Source organism: Bos mutus, chromosome 3 (assembly GCF_027580195.1).
Source record: "Bos mutus isolate GX-2022 chromosome 3, NWIPB_WYAK_1.1, whole genome shotgun sequence".
NCBI lineage: Eukaryota > Metazoa > Chordata > Mammalia > Artiodactyla > Bovidae > Bos > Bos mutus.
Window position 1 is genome coordinate 40,858,996 of NC_091619.1, and position 20,803 is coordinate 40,879,798.

The 20,803-nt window shown below is 36.9% G+C and overlaps 1 protein-coding gene and 1 non-coding gene across 2 annotated transcripts in view; one reads left to right on the top strand and one right to left on the bottom strand.

Annotated features, from left to right (window-relative positions):
* SLC30A7 (solute carrier family 30 member 7) overlaps positions 1 to 20,803 on the bottom strand; it is a 99,611-nt gene that overhangs the window by 10,608 nt on the left and 68,200 nt on the right. The window contains exons 9-10 of the mRNA XM_005906282.2: positions 10,460 to 10,550; positions 4,119 to 4,268 (exon numbers count right to left, since the gene is read on the bottom strand). Of these exons, the coding sequence (XP_005906344.1) occupies positions 4,119 to 4,268; positions 10,460 to 10,550 (241 nt within the window). The remainder of the gene's footprint in view (positions 1 to 4,118; positions 4,269 to 10,459; positions 10,551 to 20,803) is intronic.
* LOC138987310 (U6 spliceosomal RNA) lies at positions 6,019 to 6,124 on the top strand. The gene has a single exon (XR_011463801.1). It is a non-coding gene; the product is annotated as a U6 spliceosomal RNA (small nuclear RNA).

The following is a 20,803-nucleotide window of genomic DNA, read 5'->3' on the forward strand; positions in this document are numbered from 1 at the left end:
AAACAACCAATACTTACAAAAGATTAACAGCCCCCCACAAACAGGAAAGGGTGGAAAAAACAGCTCACCACCTGGAAGGCTGGATAGCTTTTTCCTCCTTTCTACTCTCACCTCCCAGGAGACACAACAAGGTGGGGTGATGTCTGCTGTCAGAAACACTGAAGGGATTATGCATGCAGGAGAGTGGTGGAGGTGGGAGGTTCTGAATCTTGGGGACCTCTCAACTGGGCTAGTGAGGAGGCTCTTCAGCTTCCTTCTGGGTATCAGTGTGAACTTCTCTTTTGAGCCTAGAGACTAGAGCATAGAAGGCTGAAGCAGGAAGCTGAGGAGTTAGGACTTAACAGGCAGAAACAGGCCAGAAGAGAAGAAAAAATGGAAAATATCAAGATACAGGTTCTGTTGAAGAGTAAATAACATGCATTAAGTTAAACTGTCTTTTCTGCTTTGTGGAGCTGAGGAGGGTTATGAGCCCAAGCATATTCTAGATTTTTCTTCTAACTTTATTTCTAAACAAAAGTGTGTCTAAAAAATTAACCAATGATGTCAGCCAGTTCAAAACGAGAAACATAAAATGATAACTGCCTTCCTCATCCAGTTCCCACGTCCACATCCTGTTCAGATACTAAATGTAAATAATGTTTTCTAGTTCATCAATTCCCTAAAAATACATAATTTTTAAAAAGTTAGTGCATTCAATGAGGAGAATGGACTTCTTCAATGTCAACAAAAATCTTGTAGTTTAAAACTGGATTATCACTTAACTAATAATCCCAAAGAAATATAAGAGACTTCTACCAGTTCACTTGTGTTATTCTACATTCGTGACAGCAACCCAGCTGCCTTAACCATTCATGATTAAATGATAACTATGGAAAATGAGAATAAAAAGACATGCTTAATGTACAGTTCCAAAAAGAGTCACAAAGCTTACAGATTTATAAACAAAACAAAAAGCTACAGTTCTCAAATTTAATGTTAACCTCAAAGTTATCTCCATACAAATTTTAACAAGAACTTAAAAAAAATTTTTTTTAATCAATTTAAGATCAGCTCTAAGAAAAATATTTTAAAATATCATAGAAGCACCAGGTATTGAGAAAATTCTTCTTTTGGTCTTTTGGAACTAAGGCCACCAGTATTTAAAGTCTTTCTACAAGAAAACTACTTAAAGCATTAGTGTTATTTTTTTCTAAAAAATGAAGCAATCTGAGTTTTATTACTTTTGGTAAGTAAAATCTATGATTAAGATATAGTTTAAATATTTTAAAAATGTAAAAAAACTTAAATTTCAATTCACGAATTGAAAATGTTACTGCAAGCCCTAGGATATACTCATAGCATAATGAATATGTGTGATGAGGGCATAAGCAGAAAAGGAAAATAATTTAAAAAAAAAAAAAACCCTTCAATTTCACATATTTCAGAACCAAAATAACTATCACACATCAACTTACAATTATTAAATGTGTGTAATGAAAGTTATGAGTAGGGTGACTTCACTCTCCCCACTGGGAAAAATGTGTTGAACCATTTTCACTGAAAGCCTAAGACAGTCTTTGGTCTTTGCAAGGAATGAAATCAAGTTGGTTTGACCTTAGCTGATAAAAAGGCTTAAATATGTTTTAGAGCTGAAAATTTTCAAAACCCAAATACAGCTTCCAAAACCAAAGCAGCAGCTGAGTAAACTTTCAATTTCAGCCATTTTCAAAGCCAAGATTTCTACAGTTACCAGAAGAACCTCCCTCCACATACTTCAATTACAACTTCAGCAGTTCTTAGCACAGACACCACTGCTTGTGCATCTCTAAACCTGTAAATCACACTCCTTTCTCAGAGGGAGAACTGTGACTTAAGTGCCAAAGTTTTAGGACAGCATGAGGCATTCTAGAGCTGGACAGATGGCCATGCTGTGAGGGTGGAAGGTCATGATACAACTAGGAGAAGATCGATAGACTGAAGGAAAGAATCATGATCTAGAAATGGCAGTGGAAAGCAAGGTTGTTGAAGGCTACTGAAGGCTAGCCATGCTCTCCTTTTTGCCTCTGAAAAAGGGAGGAGGTGTGAGAAGGATTCTGACTTACTGTGAAGGTACATTATGAAACTCATAATAGTATAGATTTCTTACCGCATCTGCTAAGAAAAGACTTGGTTCTTCAAAGTCTAGGGTAAATAGATGGTACCAGTATATTGTTTTGCAGTAGGTAAGTCTTGCTGTTGCCTTCGTTATAAGACCATTTCATTAATTATTCCAAAGGCACATAACCATACATCTCTCTTTTATTAGACAAGAGAGATCATTTAATTTATGCTAAGGTCCTGAATTTAAACTGTCCATCTGTCCCTCTCTCTATTTCTCATTTGTATATGAGGCTTAGAAGGGTCTTTAAGGCTTTCGAGAGAAAGTAACAATTGAATTGGACCTTTACATTAGAGTAGGATTTTTGTCTCATACAGATAAGTAGATAGTCTAGTGAGGCTGGAGTATGAAGTACATGGCAGTGAATAATAGCAGTAGAGAAGCTGAAAAGTTAATTGGGTCATGCTAGAAAGTTTAGGCTTTATCCTGGTGGTAATGAGGAGCCACCGAAATTTTATTTTTTAAATTTTGAAAAGACTTAAGACAAAAGAATAGCACAACAAATACCTATCTACCCATCACTTATATAAAACAATCACTAACATTTTGCCATATTTGCTTTTTTTTCTGTATGTGTATTTATTTGTAATCCTTTTCACTTTTGCTGAAGCACTGGAAAGTTAGACATCCTGATGCTCTGCCACTAAAGCCTTTGGCATGTATCTCCTAAGAACATGAGTATTCTTCTATAGCCACAATACTATATCATACCCAAGAAGTTTAACACCTACACAATTATGTGAACTATTATGTATCTATATTTCAATTTCCTGATTACCCAGCAGTTTCCTTTGTGATGTTTCTCCCCAGTTTAAGGTCCAATCAGGCACCACACACTGCATTTAATTGTGAAAGTGAGTGAAAGTGAAGTCACTCAGCCGTGTCCGACTCTTTGCGACCCCATGGACTGTAGCCTATCAGGCTCCTCCATCCATGGGATTTTCCAGGCAAGAGTGCTGGAGTGGATTGCCATTTCCTTCTCCACTTTAAAGTCTTCACTTTAATTGTGAAGTCTCCTCTAATTTAGAAAAAGCCCCTATAATTCCTTTTATTCCTTTCATGACACCTTTTAAGAATCCAGGGTGACAGGCCACAAGCTGTGTTTGTCTGGTTGTTTACTAGTGACTGGATTTACATTAACCGTTTCTGGCAAGAGTACCACACAGGTCATGTATACTTCCCACTGCATCACATCAGGAGGCTTGGGTCAGTTTTTAAGCACAGACTTTTATGGCATGGAATCAGTTTCCACATTAGATTTATGTTAGATAAATCTGGCAGCAGTGTCAACATCTACATTTTCTGACAAATATTTCCAGCAAACCAGACCCCCTCCAAAAAAAAAAAATCTGTGGTCTCTCTCTCCTCAGATACTCTTGACATGATGTGCTTATTTTCCCAGTATGTTCAGAGTAACCTAGTAATCACTTTTAATTTATCGGTCACTATGTCAACTCATGATGGCATAAACATTACCTCATATAATTTGGTTGCAGCCATGAACTAACTAATTCATGATTCCATATAAAGAATTAAGAAAAACTCAAGAGCATCTTAAGTTATTAAATCACAAAGAAGGAGCAGTGGCTTTGCTATTGACAAAAATGTTAAGAGAGTTTGCTTTAAGTTAAAGCGACTGACCAGGCATTATTCTTATTCCAAATACTATCTTAGAATTCCTAGCTTCAAACAGCATTTAACATGTCTTATAAGGAGTATACAGTAAGGGAGAATCTACTTTTTCATAAAGGACCTCAAATCAGCTCAATGATGAATAAACAGGACTATCTTCATTAAGAGTATTCACTAAAGCAAGGATCTCCCAAATTTAACTCTGTGATTGAAAAAATCTTTTATATGTACCTCACAGTGTAGAATATATATATATATATATTTAATATGTTAAATAGTAAATATTTTTAAAACTAGTAGATACAATAAATTCTTAGACCCTTAAAAGAGGTTAGTAAAAATATCATACCTGAGTAAAAATGTTATGTGTTTGGCTTAAAATCCACCTGGCATCAGCATCAGGCGCTACTACTAATTTCAAGGTCCCAACATAAACATCAGAACATAAGGTCCAGAAATGCTGTTCTTGTAAACTGTAAACTCCTTGCAACTGCTGCACCTAAAATATGAAGAGCAGATATTAACATGAAATCAAATCTAAGTGGATGCAACTTAAATCATTACACATCAGTAAACATGGATTCTACCCTCTAAAGAAAAACGTGGGCTGGTGGGGTGGGTTTGAACTGATTAACAAATACCTATTGAATACTTACTATGTGCTGGTACTATGACACATAGTAAGGAAATATAAATGAACACGTACCAAAATTTGTAGGGCATAGGTGAGAGAGTGCCTAGGGGAAATTTACATTTTCAAATACAGCTGACGGGAGAACAGTGCAGGGGAAGGGACACCAGCCTGCCTCTCAGTCAAAAATCTGAGGATGCAACCAACCATGGATCATGTAGTACTGTGGTATTTACTACTGAAAAAAAAGAAAAAAAATTTCATGTGTAAGTAGAACGTGCAGTTCAAACCTGTGTTGTTCAAGAGTCAACCATACATCAATCAGAGGATAAACATAATTACAAATGAGCTAAGAAATTAGGAAAAGAACAACAAAGTCAACTTAAGAAATAAAAAGGAAAGAAATAAAGGATGGGAAGCAGAAATGTGGAAATGATGGAATTCTCAATGTCAAAACACTACTTCTTTGAAAAAAATCAGTGAGCTAGAGAGTCAGTGTTTTATACACAGTGGGGACATATTTTAGACAGGATGAGTCTTCATTGTGTACAACTGTCAGAAACTACAGGATCTTTGCACTCCCAGGACCCAGGAAACTAAATGCCAACATATACCCTTCCCCAACTCATGTGACAACCAAAAACTGGAGGGATGGCTCTAAGTCTTTCCAATGCTCCTTAAGTGTTCCTCGCCCTGAGGTTGAGAACCAGTGACAAGACAAACTCTGATGGAGTTAAAAAAATAAAAATAAATATGTAATTAAACAAAGTACAAAATGAAAACTACCAATAACTGATTAAAAAAACCATAAAAGGGAATACTATATGAATGTATCAACATACGAGTACACAATATATTACAACTGAGCAGAATCCTAATACTTCTCACCGTCTCTAATGCTATCAGTCCAGTTCAAGCCACTCTAGTTTGATTAAGCGGTCTCCCTATTGCTAGCCTTGCATCTACCTCTTCATCTAGTCTCAAAGTAGGAGCCCAAGTGAGATTCTGTTGCTTTAAGTCAGATGCTTTCATTCTGCTCAAAATCCTCAGTAGAGTCCCATCTTACTCTGAACCAAAACCAATGCTTCCACAATAACTCACATGGACCCATGTGATGTGGCCGCTTGTTATTTACCACACTTACGTCATCTCCTCCTCCTCCTCCCCCCGTTGCTTCCTCTTCCCCTGCTATAGCAGCATTCTCACCACTCTTTGAAGAATCTGAAACACTCCTGTCTCGGGGTATTTGCTATTCCCTCTGCTTGGAGTGTCCTTCCTTCCACAATAATGACTGGTCTACTTTATGTGGGCCTTTACTCAAACGCCAAGGTCTCAGGAAGCCTTTCTACTGTTATCCTAGCTAAAACAACATTTTCATTTTTACATTTCTCTGCTTTGTTTTACTTTTCAGCAGCTAATGACACACGCCACATTACTCATGTTATTTATATTGTTTATTGCCTGTCTAATCTGACAGAACTCAAGCTCCATAAGAGCAGGGATTTATTTTTGAGTTTTATGTTTGTATCCTGAACACCTAAAATTATAAGCATCTAAGCTTGGCGTGCTCAGTAAACAGTATATGCATGTATATAAAATGAATAAACACTCAATTTTGGTGTTTGTTTTGGCAGCACATATACTAAAATTAGAATGACACAGAGAAGATGAACTTGGCCCTCGTCCAAGAATGACATGCAATTTGTGAAGTGTTCCCTATTTTTGTGGTGGTCATTTCACAATGTACATGTATATCAAAACATCAAATTGTACACTTTAAATATATGTAATTTTAATTCATCAATTTTACCTCACTAAACCTGGAAAAAAAATAAATAATAAAACCAGAAAAACAACAAAAAACACAATTTTAAGAAACTAGACAAAAATGAATAAATTTTGGGAAATCATTTCAGAAAATACAGAAAATCCCGTAATATAAAAAAAAAAACCCAGAAAATATGAATGGACCATTAAAAACTGAACAGGTAATAAAAGTTCTCTTTCATAAAGCCCCCTCAGCCCTGCCAAGTCCCAGAGGAAAAACTTTTAAGTAACCACTGAGTTTTGCCAGAAAATAAAAAAGAGGCACTACCTCATATAAGTAAAAATAATCTTGATCCCCAACCAGATAAAGACAGTAACATATAAGCTGAATTCTCTTATGAATTAAGTAAGCTAAATCCAACAGTATATTAAAAAAATAATGTATCATGACTAAGTTAGGTTTATCCCAAGAGGGAAATAAACATCAGAAATTCTATTACTGTTATTCTTCAATTAATGAAGCAAAGGAGAAAAATCACACAATCATTTTAATAAAAGAATTGCAATTACTTAATAAAATTCAACCCCTATTTATGCTTAGAAGGACACTTCCTTAACTTACTAAAAGCTATGTACCAAAAATGCATAGAAAACACTTAAGGAAAAAAACATTAGATATATTCCACTGAAGATCAGGAAAATCCTTACAAAGATGCCCAAACTACTGCTATTGTTCAATATCTCTGTAAATAATAGATCTGGAAGAGATGAACTAAGATCAGAACTCAGAAGTTAAAAGAGGCTCAATGTAAAAAGATCTTTATAACAATTAGATCAACTTAAAAGAGAAAGAGGTTACTCTGTGAAGAGATTAACCACTGGTTCCTGGAAATGGTCAAGAAGCTGGATGACCAACTAAATGTTGCAGAGGAGATCAAGTGAATAATAAGATCTTTTCAAATTCTGAGATTCTCTGATTCTTAAGTAATCTATTTGGGATGTTAACTAAGAAAAGGTTGAACTTTTTATCAAAATATTTATTTTTATCAGAATCTGATGCATATAGGATTACCTTCTATGAGCTCCAAGACTCCCGGTGGGAAACTGAGACAATACCCACTGTGCCCGTTAAAAAAAAACAAAACTGCTTTTACTGGTGGACTTTCTCTTCCTCTTTCAGGACTCCAATGACAGAGCAGTGTGAAGTTGATATCCTCTACATTTTTCTAAAGAGCATCCTCACAAATGGTGTGCTGCTGCTGCTGCTGCTAAGTCGCTTCAGTCGTGTCCGACTCTGTGTGACCCCATAGACAGCAGCCCACCAGGCTCCCCGTCCCTGGGATTCTCCAGGCAAGAACACTGGAGTGGGTTGCCATTTCCTTCTCCAATGCATGAAGGTGAAAGTGAAGTCGCTCAGTCGTGTCCGACTCTTCGCGACCCCATGGACTGCAGCCTACCAGGCTCTCCTCTGTCCATGGGATTTTCTAGGCAAGAGGACTGGAGTGGGGTGCCATTGCCTTCTCCCACGAATGGTGTAGTGAAACACCAATGCTAGTGAAACAACACGTTGACTGAAGAGATTTCTTCTACCTCCATAGAAATAGCAGCACAAGTACATTCTTGCAAGTTATTCTAAAGCATAAGTTAAGAAATGACTCTTATAGAAATTGGCATTAACTTTCCTCAAATTAAAAATGTGCAAAAGTGTAGTTACAGATGAAAGTCTATGTTGCTCTTCTTGTTCTGACAGTGTGGTGTAACAAAAAGAGCAGGAGCTTCTAAAGCCAGAATTACATGGATTAGAATCCTGATTCAGCCGCTACCATCTGTGACCTTTGAGTTATTTAAATCTTCTGAGCCTCAATTTTACTCAATTTTCCTAGGGAAAGGAATAGGAAACTTAGCCTTCATGGTTAATTTGAAGAACAGAAACAATATATGTACATCACTTAGTATAGGGGCCAGCTTAGAGTAGGCATTCACTAAATTGCCCCTTTCTCTTCCACAATTATGCTGACTGGTCCTCCCTTAAAATCATAAAACCACAAAAGTCAAATGGGCAGCATTTCACTTTCCCTATTTCAAAAAGAACTATTCTACACCTTCTCTTTTTGCCTCTGGTCTTCTCATTTCTCTGTATGATTACACTGCCCTGTAAGTCAGAGAAAAAATAGAGGCATACAGAAAAGCTCTTCTGACCCTCCAAATCTACCAGTCAACCCTCATCTATTTCAGCATTCTCTGCCTTGCCTTGTGGGATACAGTACCCCTGGCTCCTAGCTACAATTAATTCCTCCCTAATGCTTTGGATCCTATCCCTTCTCATCTTCTCAAGAACTTGATTCCTTCATTAAATTAATTTGCTTCACTACCATATCATCAATTTCTTCCTCTCAGTTGGCATGTTCCCATTAGCAACACACATGCTCCCAAACTGAACTGTGCAATACAGAAGTCACTCGACACATGTGACTAAATACATGAAAATGTAATGAAATCTAAAAACTAGTTGCACTAGCTCAAAATTATTAAGTTTCAAATGCTCAACAGCCACAGATTCCTTGTGACTTCCATACTGGACAAGGTAATTATTGAACATCTCCATTACTGGGTAATGTTCTATGGGATGCTGTTTTAACTAATTCTCTTCCCCTTCTTACTATATCCATAGCCAAGCTTTCAGCTCATTTTTCTACTCCCTTTAACAACACTTCTTAAAAGAAATGACTGTAACCACTATCTCTACTTCCCCCATTCATTTCCACCCTAATCTACTATATCAAGCTTTCACCAAATCTACTGAAAATGTTTTTATCAAAGCCATTAATGCTGTTCATGATGCCAATCAATGGTCACTTCTTTGTTTCTATTAGAATTGCCTCACAGAAACATTTGGCACAGTTGATTACTTCCTCCTTCTTCAACTTCTGGGTTTTCCAGCTTCCTTTCTATCTATGCTCTAAATCTGGAGTTGAAACTTTAGCTAAAGAATAGAGCTGAACCCTTCCATGGTAATCTCATACAATCCTAATGTTTTAAAGGCTATTTATATGTTGATGAATCAAAACTCCTAGTTCTAATCAGTCCTTAAAATTCCAGATTTGCACATCCAAGCACTTCAGTGACATTTCACTTAGAAGTATAGTAGGCATTTCAGTCTTAACATATCCAGAATAGAATTCTTGATATGGGAGGATTTTCCACCCTCACACCTGTATCAACCTCAACAAATAGTATTAGGATCCAGGCTAGTTGCAATTCAACACTTTTTCTCCCCACTGCTAATATAATCTATCTCTAAAAACTTATCCAAAATATCTACTTAGCTCCACTGTCATTGCTACCACTGTAGTCCAAGCCATAACTTTTCAAGTTAAATGATAATAGCTTCTTAATTGGTTTTCTTTGATTTCATTCTTCCTAGCATTTATTCTCTAATAGCAAGCAGAATAAGCTTTTAAAATTTAAGTTCTGTGACACTCTCCCTGCATAAAAGCTTTCTAATGCTTCCCACAAAATCAGAATTAAATCTAAACCTCTTAGTAGACCAACACTTCTGTATCATCTGTCCCCTGTCATTCTCTCCAGCCTTTCCAGCCACTCTTCCCTCTATCTATTATGCTTCAGCCACAGTGGCTTTTCCTCACTGTTTTTCAAATACACTAAATTAGTTCCAGCCATAGAACTTTTTGCATTAGCATTTTCCTTTGCTTGAAACACTCTTCTCCAAGATTTTCATATGTCTGGCTCCTTCTAATCAACAAGATTTCAGCTTCCTTGAATATGACATTCTCAATAAATTTGATGTCGCCATCCATGTCTACCACCTCACTTTGTTTCATTTCTATTATAGTAATCATCACTGATATTTCCTTATTTATTTCTTGTTTAGTGCCTGTGTTTCCCTGCCAGACCATAAATACTTGGATAGACCCTGTCTATCTTGTTTACCATTACACCCCTAGGACCTTAGAAGAATACATGGCATAAAAGATGGGGGGTTCACAAAATACATGTTGAAGAAATGCTTATACCATCTGCTATTCATATTTATATTTTAAAAGAGCTGCTGGATTTCTAGACTAGATGAGGACAATTTCTACCACATTTCTTTAGTGAAGCTCAATATTTTCCAATGATTTTATTCTGGTTTAAGTGGCATTCATGGTCAGCTTTTAATCTTGGAAGAAATATAAAATTATACACACATGCTACCCATATTTATAAAAGTTGAAACCCCCAACAATTTGGAAACAATTAAAACCCAATGGTCTGGAAGCACTGAAACTTACCCTCTGATAGCACTGAGGTAAAGTATTTTCCAAAAGCGGAGGAGTTCTTTGCATTAATATTCCAACAGACTCTCTTAAGAGAGGAATAACACTGTAGAAAAGGAAGACAACAAACTTATTAGAGCCACATTCTGACCATCCTATCCTGCAAGAACGTAATAATATACCTCCTGACAGTAGAATATAACAAAGATTTATCAGAATAATATGAGGGAAAAAATCCAGTCACTGTTCCAAATTTTTCATGGGACAAAAAAGTTATTATTTAAGGTAAAAGTAGAAGAGTTAAATGAAATATATCAGTGTATGAAAAAAGAGTTAAATGAAATAGTTCAGTGTATGAAATATTAGTATAATACTAATATTATACTACTGAATAGTACTAGAGCATCTAAAAATCTAAACACAAGCAGTCATTCAACTGCCATTTAAAATATGACTTCAAAGGGCTAGACTCTTCCAAGATAATCTATAAAGCATATCATGGCTGACTGGTCCTTAACATTTATCAAACATCTACATGCATTTATCTGAACAGTTCTGTTAAGGAAAATACAAAAACAAAATTAACACAGTATATTAGGTTCATTCATCCAATGGTTTCCCAATCTGATTATGTATCAATCTTCTTTGATTATTAAAAAAAACAGAAGCCTGGATATCACCACAGATCTAGTGAAGAATCAGCACCTCTAGTGATAGGGCCCAAAAGACCGTATGAATTGATGTAATTAGTCTGTAACTGGTATTTGGAAATTAAAGCTTTAGGCTATTTAGATGGTTGAAAGTGAAAGTGAAGTCGCTCAGTCGTGTCTGACTCTTTGCAACCCCAAGGACTGTAGCCCACCAGGCTCCTCCGTCCATGGGATTCTCTAGGCAAGAATACTGGAGTGGGTTGCCATTTCCTTCTCCAAGGGATCTTCCCAACCCAGGGATCGAACCTAGGTCTCCCACATTGTAGGTAGACGCTTTAACCTCTGAGCCACCAGGGAAGCTCTATTTAGATGGTTAAATGCACACAAAACAGTTAATGGTGAGGGTGACTCTACTGCAACAGTTTTCTAAACTAGCAACACATCAAATTTACCTTAAGAGTGTGGTTTCTTTTCATTCCTAACATACTGAATGAGAATCTATGAGGAAAAGGTGAAGTATAAATATTTTTAGAAAGCCCTCCAGGGGGAGTCCAGTAAGTTACTGGAGTGAGCAGACAGTCACTGCTCTAATGCTTGATGCTGATTGAAAGGCAAGGTCAGGAATAGCTTCATTACATTTAATAGCTGAAGCCAGTGCTTTGTTTTAAACTTATAGAATCTCAATGTTTCTAGAGTAAAACCCCTCCTGATTATAGCTAAAGGTTGTGTGCATGCTCAATGTTGCCCAACTCTTTGCAACTCCATGGACTGTGGCCCGCCAGGCTCCTCTGTCCATGGAATTCTTTAGGCAAGAATACTGGAGTGAGTAGCCATTTCCTACTCCAGGGGATCTTCCCGACCCAGGGATCAAACTCGTGTCTCCTGCATTGGCAGGTGGACTCTTTACAACTGAACCACTTGGGAAACCCCAGAAACCCCATAGCTATAGGAGATAAAGAGAAAACAAAACAAAACACACACCTTTTAAGGAAGGTAGAAGGTGAAGTGGATAACTTAAAAGATTAGTGTTATTTTTGACAGACAGAAAAGAAAGAGAGGATATTAATGATCAGAGGAATAGGGACAATGCTTGTCTTGCTGTTATATTCCCAAGGAGGCCCGGTAAAGTGCTGGTCACAAAGTGGGCCCACAATACTTGTTGGTTAAATGAAAGATAAATGTATGTAGCAATTAGATGTTTTAGAATCTAGATTAAAGAAAGGAAAGGCCTCAGAGAAGAAATTAAGAAACTGTTTCCACACTTTGTATACAGAGATAAGTAGCTGGGTTAGGAGGGTAAAAGTAGGAACAGAGACAAATAGGAAAATTAAACAGACACTGAGAGATATTGAGATATTGAGAAACTGGAGTCCAGGGAAGCAACACCAAGGGCAAGTTTAAAAATCTAAAAAGTTTGGAGAGAATAGCAGTAATGCATATAAAAGCACAACATGGACAGGAGTTGAAGACACATTCAAGTGAAAATATTCTTCAGTCAGATAGTGATTTGCTAGCCAAGAACAATTAGATGCCACCTTTAATTGCTTCTTTTCCCTTAAAACCTTCATGCTCTAAATCACCAAGTTCTCACGACTTAACCTGCTAAGCATTTCTTGCCTCCATCCCCCTCCTTCATTCTATTACATACGTCTGCAATAATCTCCGTTATCATTTCACTTGGATTATCAAATAGCCTCCTAAGTGGTCCCTTTGCCTCTAGTCTTATTTTCTTAAGTCCACTGTGACAGGCGGCTTCAAAGATGGATCCCAGAGACCCCTGCCTCCCTAGTGTGTGTGCTCTTGTGTCATCCCCTCCCCTTGATCCAGTGACTTGCTCCTAATGCATCAAGTATGGCAAAAGTGATGCTTCTAAGGTAAAAGACTCTGGCTTCTATCTTTTCCACCCTCCTCTCTTGCTCTCTTGCTTGTTCAAAGCTGCCACACTGTGAGCTGCCCTAGGCAGAGGCCCAAGGCAACGGGAACTAAGAGATGCTTCTGGAGAGGAAACGAGACCCTCAGTCCAAGAGCCCCAAAGAAACTCAATACTCAGTGAGACTGGAAGTAGATTCTCCCCGAGACGAGCATTAGAATGACTATAGCCCTGGCTGACACCTTGACTTCACCGTGTGAGGGAGCCTGAGCCAGGGAGCCCAGTTAGCCATGCTCAAGTTCCTGAACCAAGGCAAATATAATAATGTGTGTCATTTTAGCTATGCTCTTTTTGTGTAAGTTCTTATCTTACCATCGACAACTAATAGAACCATTCTGTATAAAGCTATTAGACTAATCTAACTAAAATCAGAATCTGACTCTATATTTCCCTCAAAAAAAAAAAAAAAAGGAAAATCCATTAGCAGCTCCCTACTGACTGGTGTGTTGCAGTCCTTGGGGTCGCAAAGAGTCGGACACGACTGAGCAACTGAACTGAACTGAACTGCCTGGGGAATTAGATGTAAACTCTAGCTTCACTTCCTATCATTCTTGCTTCACATTTTACGCTCTCTAAAACATAAACACACTGTACTTCACTTTCTGCTGTTTCTTCCTTTCACGCTTTGTCTCATGCTGTAACCTCTCTAAACGTCCCTAAACTGTCCTTTAATCTGGCTTCTAGTCCTTCTTTAAAATCTCAGTGTCACCCCTTGCAGGGGATATTCCCTGATCCCAAACTGTCCTCCAAACTCTATGAAGTTCTTCTCTGTGCTCTTACAAAAAATTTGTGATATCTATAGTAAGGCTGGAGGTTAAATGGGTGGATAACAACTAGAATTGGGGTTAAGGATCTTGACAGTGAAAGAACAGTGGTTATCCTTTCATTCAACCTGAACAGTAATGTCTGTTTCTATTCACTGTGCTGTTATTAAAAAGGTGAAGGTTCCCTGGATATACCAAAAAGGCAAAAAAAACCATCATAGTAGAATAACAAGGCATAATTCAATTATGACATTCTTCTTTCCTCTCTCCATCCTCATTTCTCAGGAAAAAGAAAGGATCCATAACTAAATGCTTTTATATATCTAACTTAAACAATTTTTGTTTTCCTACTTTCCTTATTGTACTTCTCAGGAGATGAGGTACAAAAGTAGTTCTCCCAGAATAACTGTTTGAGAATAAGAAAAAAGTATTTTTTTCACATGCCCACTAACTTTAGCTATTTTGATAACTTCTTCTTCAATCTTTATCTCAAGAAACTGCTAATAATGCCTGGAGATACCTGATGTGGAAAAAATCACTCAAGTGTAAATCATACAACCTAGGTTCTAACTCTGCCATTAAACAGGTTTAGACAAGTAGTATAACCTTCCAAAACATCAGTTTTCTCATCTATAAAATAAAGGAATAGATTAAATTTCTTGGTAATTTCTTCCATCTTTGTTTTCATTCAGTAAGAAAAAAAATGGTCAAAGTACAAGGAATACTAGAGAGAGAATATATTTGGAAATGAAATATAAGTTGCCTTTGTATACTAAAAAGCAACAACATGCCAGTATCATCAACTGAGGTATACTTTGCAAACCAATCTCATCCATTACTAATTAGGTAAGTCTGCAAATAGATTTTATTATGCAATCAATACAAATAAACAATAAGTACTACATGCTTTGCTTGGCATCAGATCTTCTAGAATCAGATGGAATCTTACTCTAGAGTTGTGGAAATGGAGACCTAGTGTACCAAAGTAACTTGCTTAAGGTTAAAGCTAGTGAATGGGACAGCTAGAATAATAACAGGTCTTCTGACTACAAAATCAATTTTGAACAGTTCAAGTCTACAAACATTTACTGCTTCTTTACCATGTGCCAGGCATGTGCTAGGCACCAGAAATAAAAAGATAAATAATTCACAATGCCTTACTTCAAAGGAACTCAACAGTATTGAAAAAGCCTGTAGAGATCAATGGAAACTACAAAACAAACATTTGTTGGATTGACTCACCATTTGGAAAAAGACACACATGAATAAAAAACAACTGTAGATTAAAAGCCTGTATCCGTTTTCACTTCCCAGGAACTTCTGGCAAATGGTTTTTTAATTAGTATGTTGATAACTTACTCTTAAACATACTTTTAAAAATAAAAACTACATCTTTCCGACTTCCCTGGTGGTGCAGTGGATAAGGATCTGCCTGCCAATGCAGGGAACAAGGGTTTGACCCCTGATCCAGGAAGATTCCACATGCTTCAGAGCAACTAAGCCCATGCGCCACAACGACTGAGCCCGTGTGCCACAACTACTGAAGCCCACGCACCTCGAGCCTGTGCTCCACAGCGAGAGAAGCCACTATAATGAAAGCCTGCCACAACTAGAGAGAGCCTGCAAAAAGGCAACAGAGACCAGGTGCAGCCAAAAATTAATTAAAAAACTATACCCTTTATAACAATGTGAGGAAGAAAGGAAGAGAAGAGAACATGGATTTTACTGTAATAAAAGGCATGCAATATGAGCAGTGATATTACTTAAGCAATAGTTATAAAATATAATCTTGCAAAAAACTTTTAAAATCTTTGTCTTAGTATACCTAAGGCTAGTTTAAGACTTTCCCCCAAAAGAGCTAAAGCACAATTAATACAAGAGAGTTAAGTCCAATCTAGATTAATCCTTAAGGAAATCAGTTTTAAAACAGCAAAGACATTTCTTTAATACAGTCTCCTAATAAGTCACCAAATACATGAAACAGTGACAGACTTGATTTTCTGGGGCTCCAAAATCACTGCAGATGGTGACTGCAGCCATGAAATTAAAAGACACTTACTCCTTGGAAGGAAAGTCATGACTAACCTAGATAGCATATTCAAAAGCAGAGACATTACTTTGCCAACAAAGGTCCGTCTAGTCAAGGATATGGTTTTTCCTGTGGTCATGTATGGATGTGAGAGTTGGACTGTGAAGAAAGCTGAGCACCGAAGAATTGATGCTTTTGAACTGTGGTGTTGGAGAAGACTCTTGAGAGTCCCTTGGACTGCAAGGAGATCCAACCAGTCCATCCTAAAGGAGATCAGTCCTGGGTGTTCTTTGGAAGGACTGATGCTAAAGCTGAAACTCCAATACTTTGGCCACCTCATGCGAAGAGCTGACTCACTGGAAAAGCCTCTGATGCTGGGAGGGATTGGGGGCAGGAGGAGAAGGGGATGACAGAGGATGAGATGGCTGGATGGCATCACCGACTCAATGGACATGAGTTTGGGTGAACTCCGGGAGTTGGTGATAGACAGGGAGGCCTGGTGTGCTGCGATTCATGGGGTCGGAAAGAGTCAGACACAACTGAGCGACTGAACTGAACTGAACTGTTGGAGAAGACTCTTGAGAGTCCCTTGGACTGCAAGGAGATCCAACCAGTCCATCCTAAAAGAGATCAGTCCTGAGTATTCAATGGAAGGACTGATGTTGAAGCTGAAACTCCAATACTTTAGCTACCTGATGTGAAGAACTGACTTGTTGGAAAAGACCCTGATGCTGGGAAAGATTGAAGGCAGGAGAAGAAGGGGACGACAGAGGATGAGATGTTTGGATGGCATCACCAGCTCAATGGACATGAGTTTGAGTAAACTCTGGGAGTTGGTGATGGACAGGGAGGCCTGGCGTGCTGCAGTCCATGGGGTCGCAAAGAGTTGGACATGATTGAGTGACTGAACTGAATTGAATAAGTCACCAAGAACAACCATCTACAAATTTATCCAAATCTTTGTTCAAATGTGTACGTGTATAATCCATGGTGTTGCCTCTCAAAGTCTGCTACTCTCTGTAAAAACAACAGTGAATAACAACTAGTACTTCTCTTTTTCTCCTAAAATTTACTTTCACATGTGGCCCTTAGTTTGAGGATTCTAGAACCGGTGAAGATCCATGATCACAGATAACACAGTATTAGAATTAACAGAATTTAGAGATCCCCCATTTTAACACAATTCAAAAACCATAATGCAGACAAACACTTTAATAAAATTAATATTAGAAGCCAGCATCTATTTTAAAATAATTAAATGAAAGCTATAACTAATATAAGATAATAATATATAGAGAGTGTACCAATGAGGTTTTTACTGACTTTGCTACACTATAAAATTTCAAATGGTGGTCTACTTAGGTAGAATTTTAATAAAATGTTTACATTCAAGAGCAGCAAGCATTTCACCAAAGCACATGGAAACATCAGGCTAATTTTCTCCAATAATAATATTAAAATATTGTTAAGAATTTCAGCTGTAGGAGCTATAACTAGGTCATGAAACTGGGGTGGGGAGAAAAAAGTACTTGCTAAATCAAGTGTGGTGATAAGCAATTTAAAATCAAAGTCAATTTCTATAATAATCTCAAAGGTTATAAAAATGTAAAAGAAACCTGCAGAAACTCTATTTTTGTTTTTTAAAATTGTGTTTAGCTCAGGAGTTTGTGCCCATATTTTTCTGATTAACTACTGTAATAGGGAATCATAAAACAGATTTTAGCATGGATCTATCTAGCCATAATGAAAGGATATGGGGAAAAAGACAAACTTAGCAAATTCCTGACTGAGCTAAGACTTAGAGCTGCATCCAAACCCAAAAAGTAAGCATTTGGAAACAATTAGAGGTTCACTTCTGGTTGACTAACTCAATTCCAGCTTTAACAATGAAATACCATTTTCCTAGCATATATAAAAAGAATGACTCATTAGGTACATGAGTTTACCAGTAAAACATGCTAATATTTTTATTCCTCAAAAGCTAAGTCAAATTTACAGTCATATAATTAGAAATTTACAATTAATATGAAAGTTTACATGAGAGCAGATTAAATAAGCAACAGTTAGCTATTACTCTTTATTGCCAGTAACTCTGCAAATGAAAATTTTACTTCAAAAGCATTTAGTGAAAGTCTCACCATTTCAACAGTAAATAAAATTGTCTAGCAATAATTATAAATAAATCAAAGAAAAGGATATACATTATGAAAACTTGAAGAACAATCAGACTAGCAATAATCATAATCCTTAACAATAAAGAATTCTAGAGAGTTGAAACCATCACTTAAATCTGAGAACAAATACCTATTAATAATAATTAAAACATAATTACTGATTCAACTTTTTTGAACTGGCTAATGGACTAAGTCTTCCTGCATATTATCAGTGGTTTTTATAACCCACAAACATAAACATATAGGCTCATTTATAAAAGAGCCTATAAATTTGAAGTATTTTCTAGCATATGTCATATACTCAAAATGTTTAGTGGACAAAAGAAGCCAAAGAAAATTGACCCTGAAAAGCAATGTATTCTACATTTAGGCATGGTGATCTTGTTGATAAGCTATAAATATACAGTCATATTTGCACAAACACAATTATTCCACTGTAAAAAACAATTATCTATAAACCCAGAATTTCATAAGCCTAATACAGAACAGAAAACCTAAAACCACAGGCATTGTGATTTACCTTATAATTATACTGAGTTTCTGAAATCTATTGTTTAAATCAGTGCATATTTACAGAGTACCTATTTTACTCAATAAGAGAGACAGTATGATATCCTAAAATACCCCTAGAACTTGGAGCCAACATCATGAAAAAGTTACTCTTTTCTCTAAAGTTCTTGAACTTAGTTATAACACTTAATGCATCTATCTGGTCTCTGGACCAAAAGCATTTGTAAATAATGTCAAATTAGCAGATAATAATGTCTTTGTTTAAACAAAACTTAATAGTTTCTTTAAGTACTATTAATAAAGTACTTTAATAAATTTTTTTCCAATTTGATCCTCACAACAATTTAAGTAGCTTTAAGAAAATGAATTTGTTTCCAATTGGATCCTCATAACAATTTAAGTAGCGTTAAGAAAATGTTGGAATAAGAGATACACACAAGATCATAAGAGCTTATTTAGACCAAGTCCTTCATTTTATAGAAGAAAAAACCATCTCAGAGAGATTAAGACAACTCGCTCTTTGCTACATATTGGTAAGCAGCAGAACTGGAGGTAATAACTCCAACACTAAAGCTTTCTTCTCGACACTGCAGTGTCTCATGAAGACTGAGTCCTCTGGGGTCAGAGACCAGGTTGTGTTCTTTTTATTCCCAGCGCCACGCACAGTGCATGGAACATAGTAAGTGCTGGACACACGTCTGCTGAATGTACCGTCTACTGTAAAATTTCAAACACTAGTGGAAGATTATTAAAATGTCGAACAGCCCTTGTTTGATATGACTTTCAACACTTCACAATAACAGCTAAATAACAAAGCAGTAAAAGGCCCTTAAAAGAATCATCCCCCCAGAAGAATCTCTAATAAATAGAAGCAGAAGTATCTTATCCTCTGTTCAAGTATAGGTGACAAAGAATTAATTATACTTAGCCAGGAGCAATCCGCATTCCCAACTCTTAACATGCAACTTGTTATCTTAATAAAGGCTTTTCATTCTCTTGAAAAAGAATATTCTCATGAATAAAAAACTAAAATCACACCAACAATATAAACAGAAAATAAAAGTGATAACATATGTATCCATGAAGCACAAAGGTGCAAATAAATATGAAAAATGAATGAGAACTCATGCTAATATCCTCTCAAGAGGGCAGGAAATGGCGAGAGACAATGGAATAGAAGTAAGAGGGCAAAGAACACCACAAGATACAGTTTTGAGAGAAGACTGGAATAAATCTTATTATTCGTATTAAATATGGTAACATTTGCATCTAAAAGCTAATGAGAACTGGAGGCACCTCTCTACTCCCTCTGTGACCCACTGAAAGCGGTGGCTACGCTAACATGGACAAAGGCAGGAGATGAAGCTCTTTAAGGAAATCTGCCATTTAAAAAATGGTGAAGAGTGACTTTATTTCAAAAACCAGATGAGATGGCAAGAAATATTTATATATTAATACTATCAAAACCGACTTATTATTAAATGGCTTCAGCAATTGCAAGTTTTAACTCAAAACAAAAAGGCCTTAAGATCAGTGAGAAAAATCTTAAAAGGAATGGGACCAGGGTGCTGATCAATACCTAGGTTCAATAAGGCTATTAGTAATCTGAGCTAAACTGTGTCTAGCTACTTCCAAGTTAAGCAGTTAACACTTATACAATGCCTGCCAAGTGGCAGGGCTGGTCTAGACTTAATATATCTTAACTTAGTCCACATATAACAAGTTATGAGGTAAACGTTAACTGTCATTTCCACTTTCGAGATTAAAAACTGAGGTTAAGTGACTTGCCCAAGGTCACACAGACAAACGGTCGAAACAGGATTTGAACCCAGGCAGCTATGCTCAGAAGTAAACACTCTCAACTGCTCGGTAAGACTTCTAATTAAGTCATCAAGGTGGCTCTGTTAGTGCTCCCAAGGCACCTCTACCTAAAGGAGAGCTCTGACTTTTGGAGAAGCTGGCCTTCAAAGTGTATTGAAGGCCTGGATCATAAAAAAAATTTAAGCTCAGGAAAAGATGAACGGTAATAAAAATATGAAAGTCTTCTGCCATCTGAGAGGTGACTGGTACAGTCAAAAGCTGAACAGAAGCAAACCCTGACACCTACTTTCTGTTCTGTGCCCATACTCAATGATAACTTTCAAAGTCAGATGTCTGTGGGAAGCAAATCTAACATAGGAAATGAAAAGCAAAGGAAAAAGTACCTTTATTTGCTTATCCAAATTAAACCTAAAATATCACCGTGGGAGTATATTAAATATCTCAAAGTAGATTTCTAATTGCTACACTGCTACACTGGAGG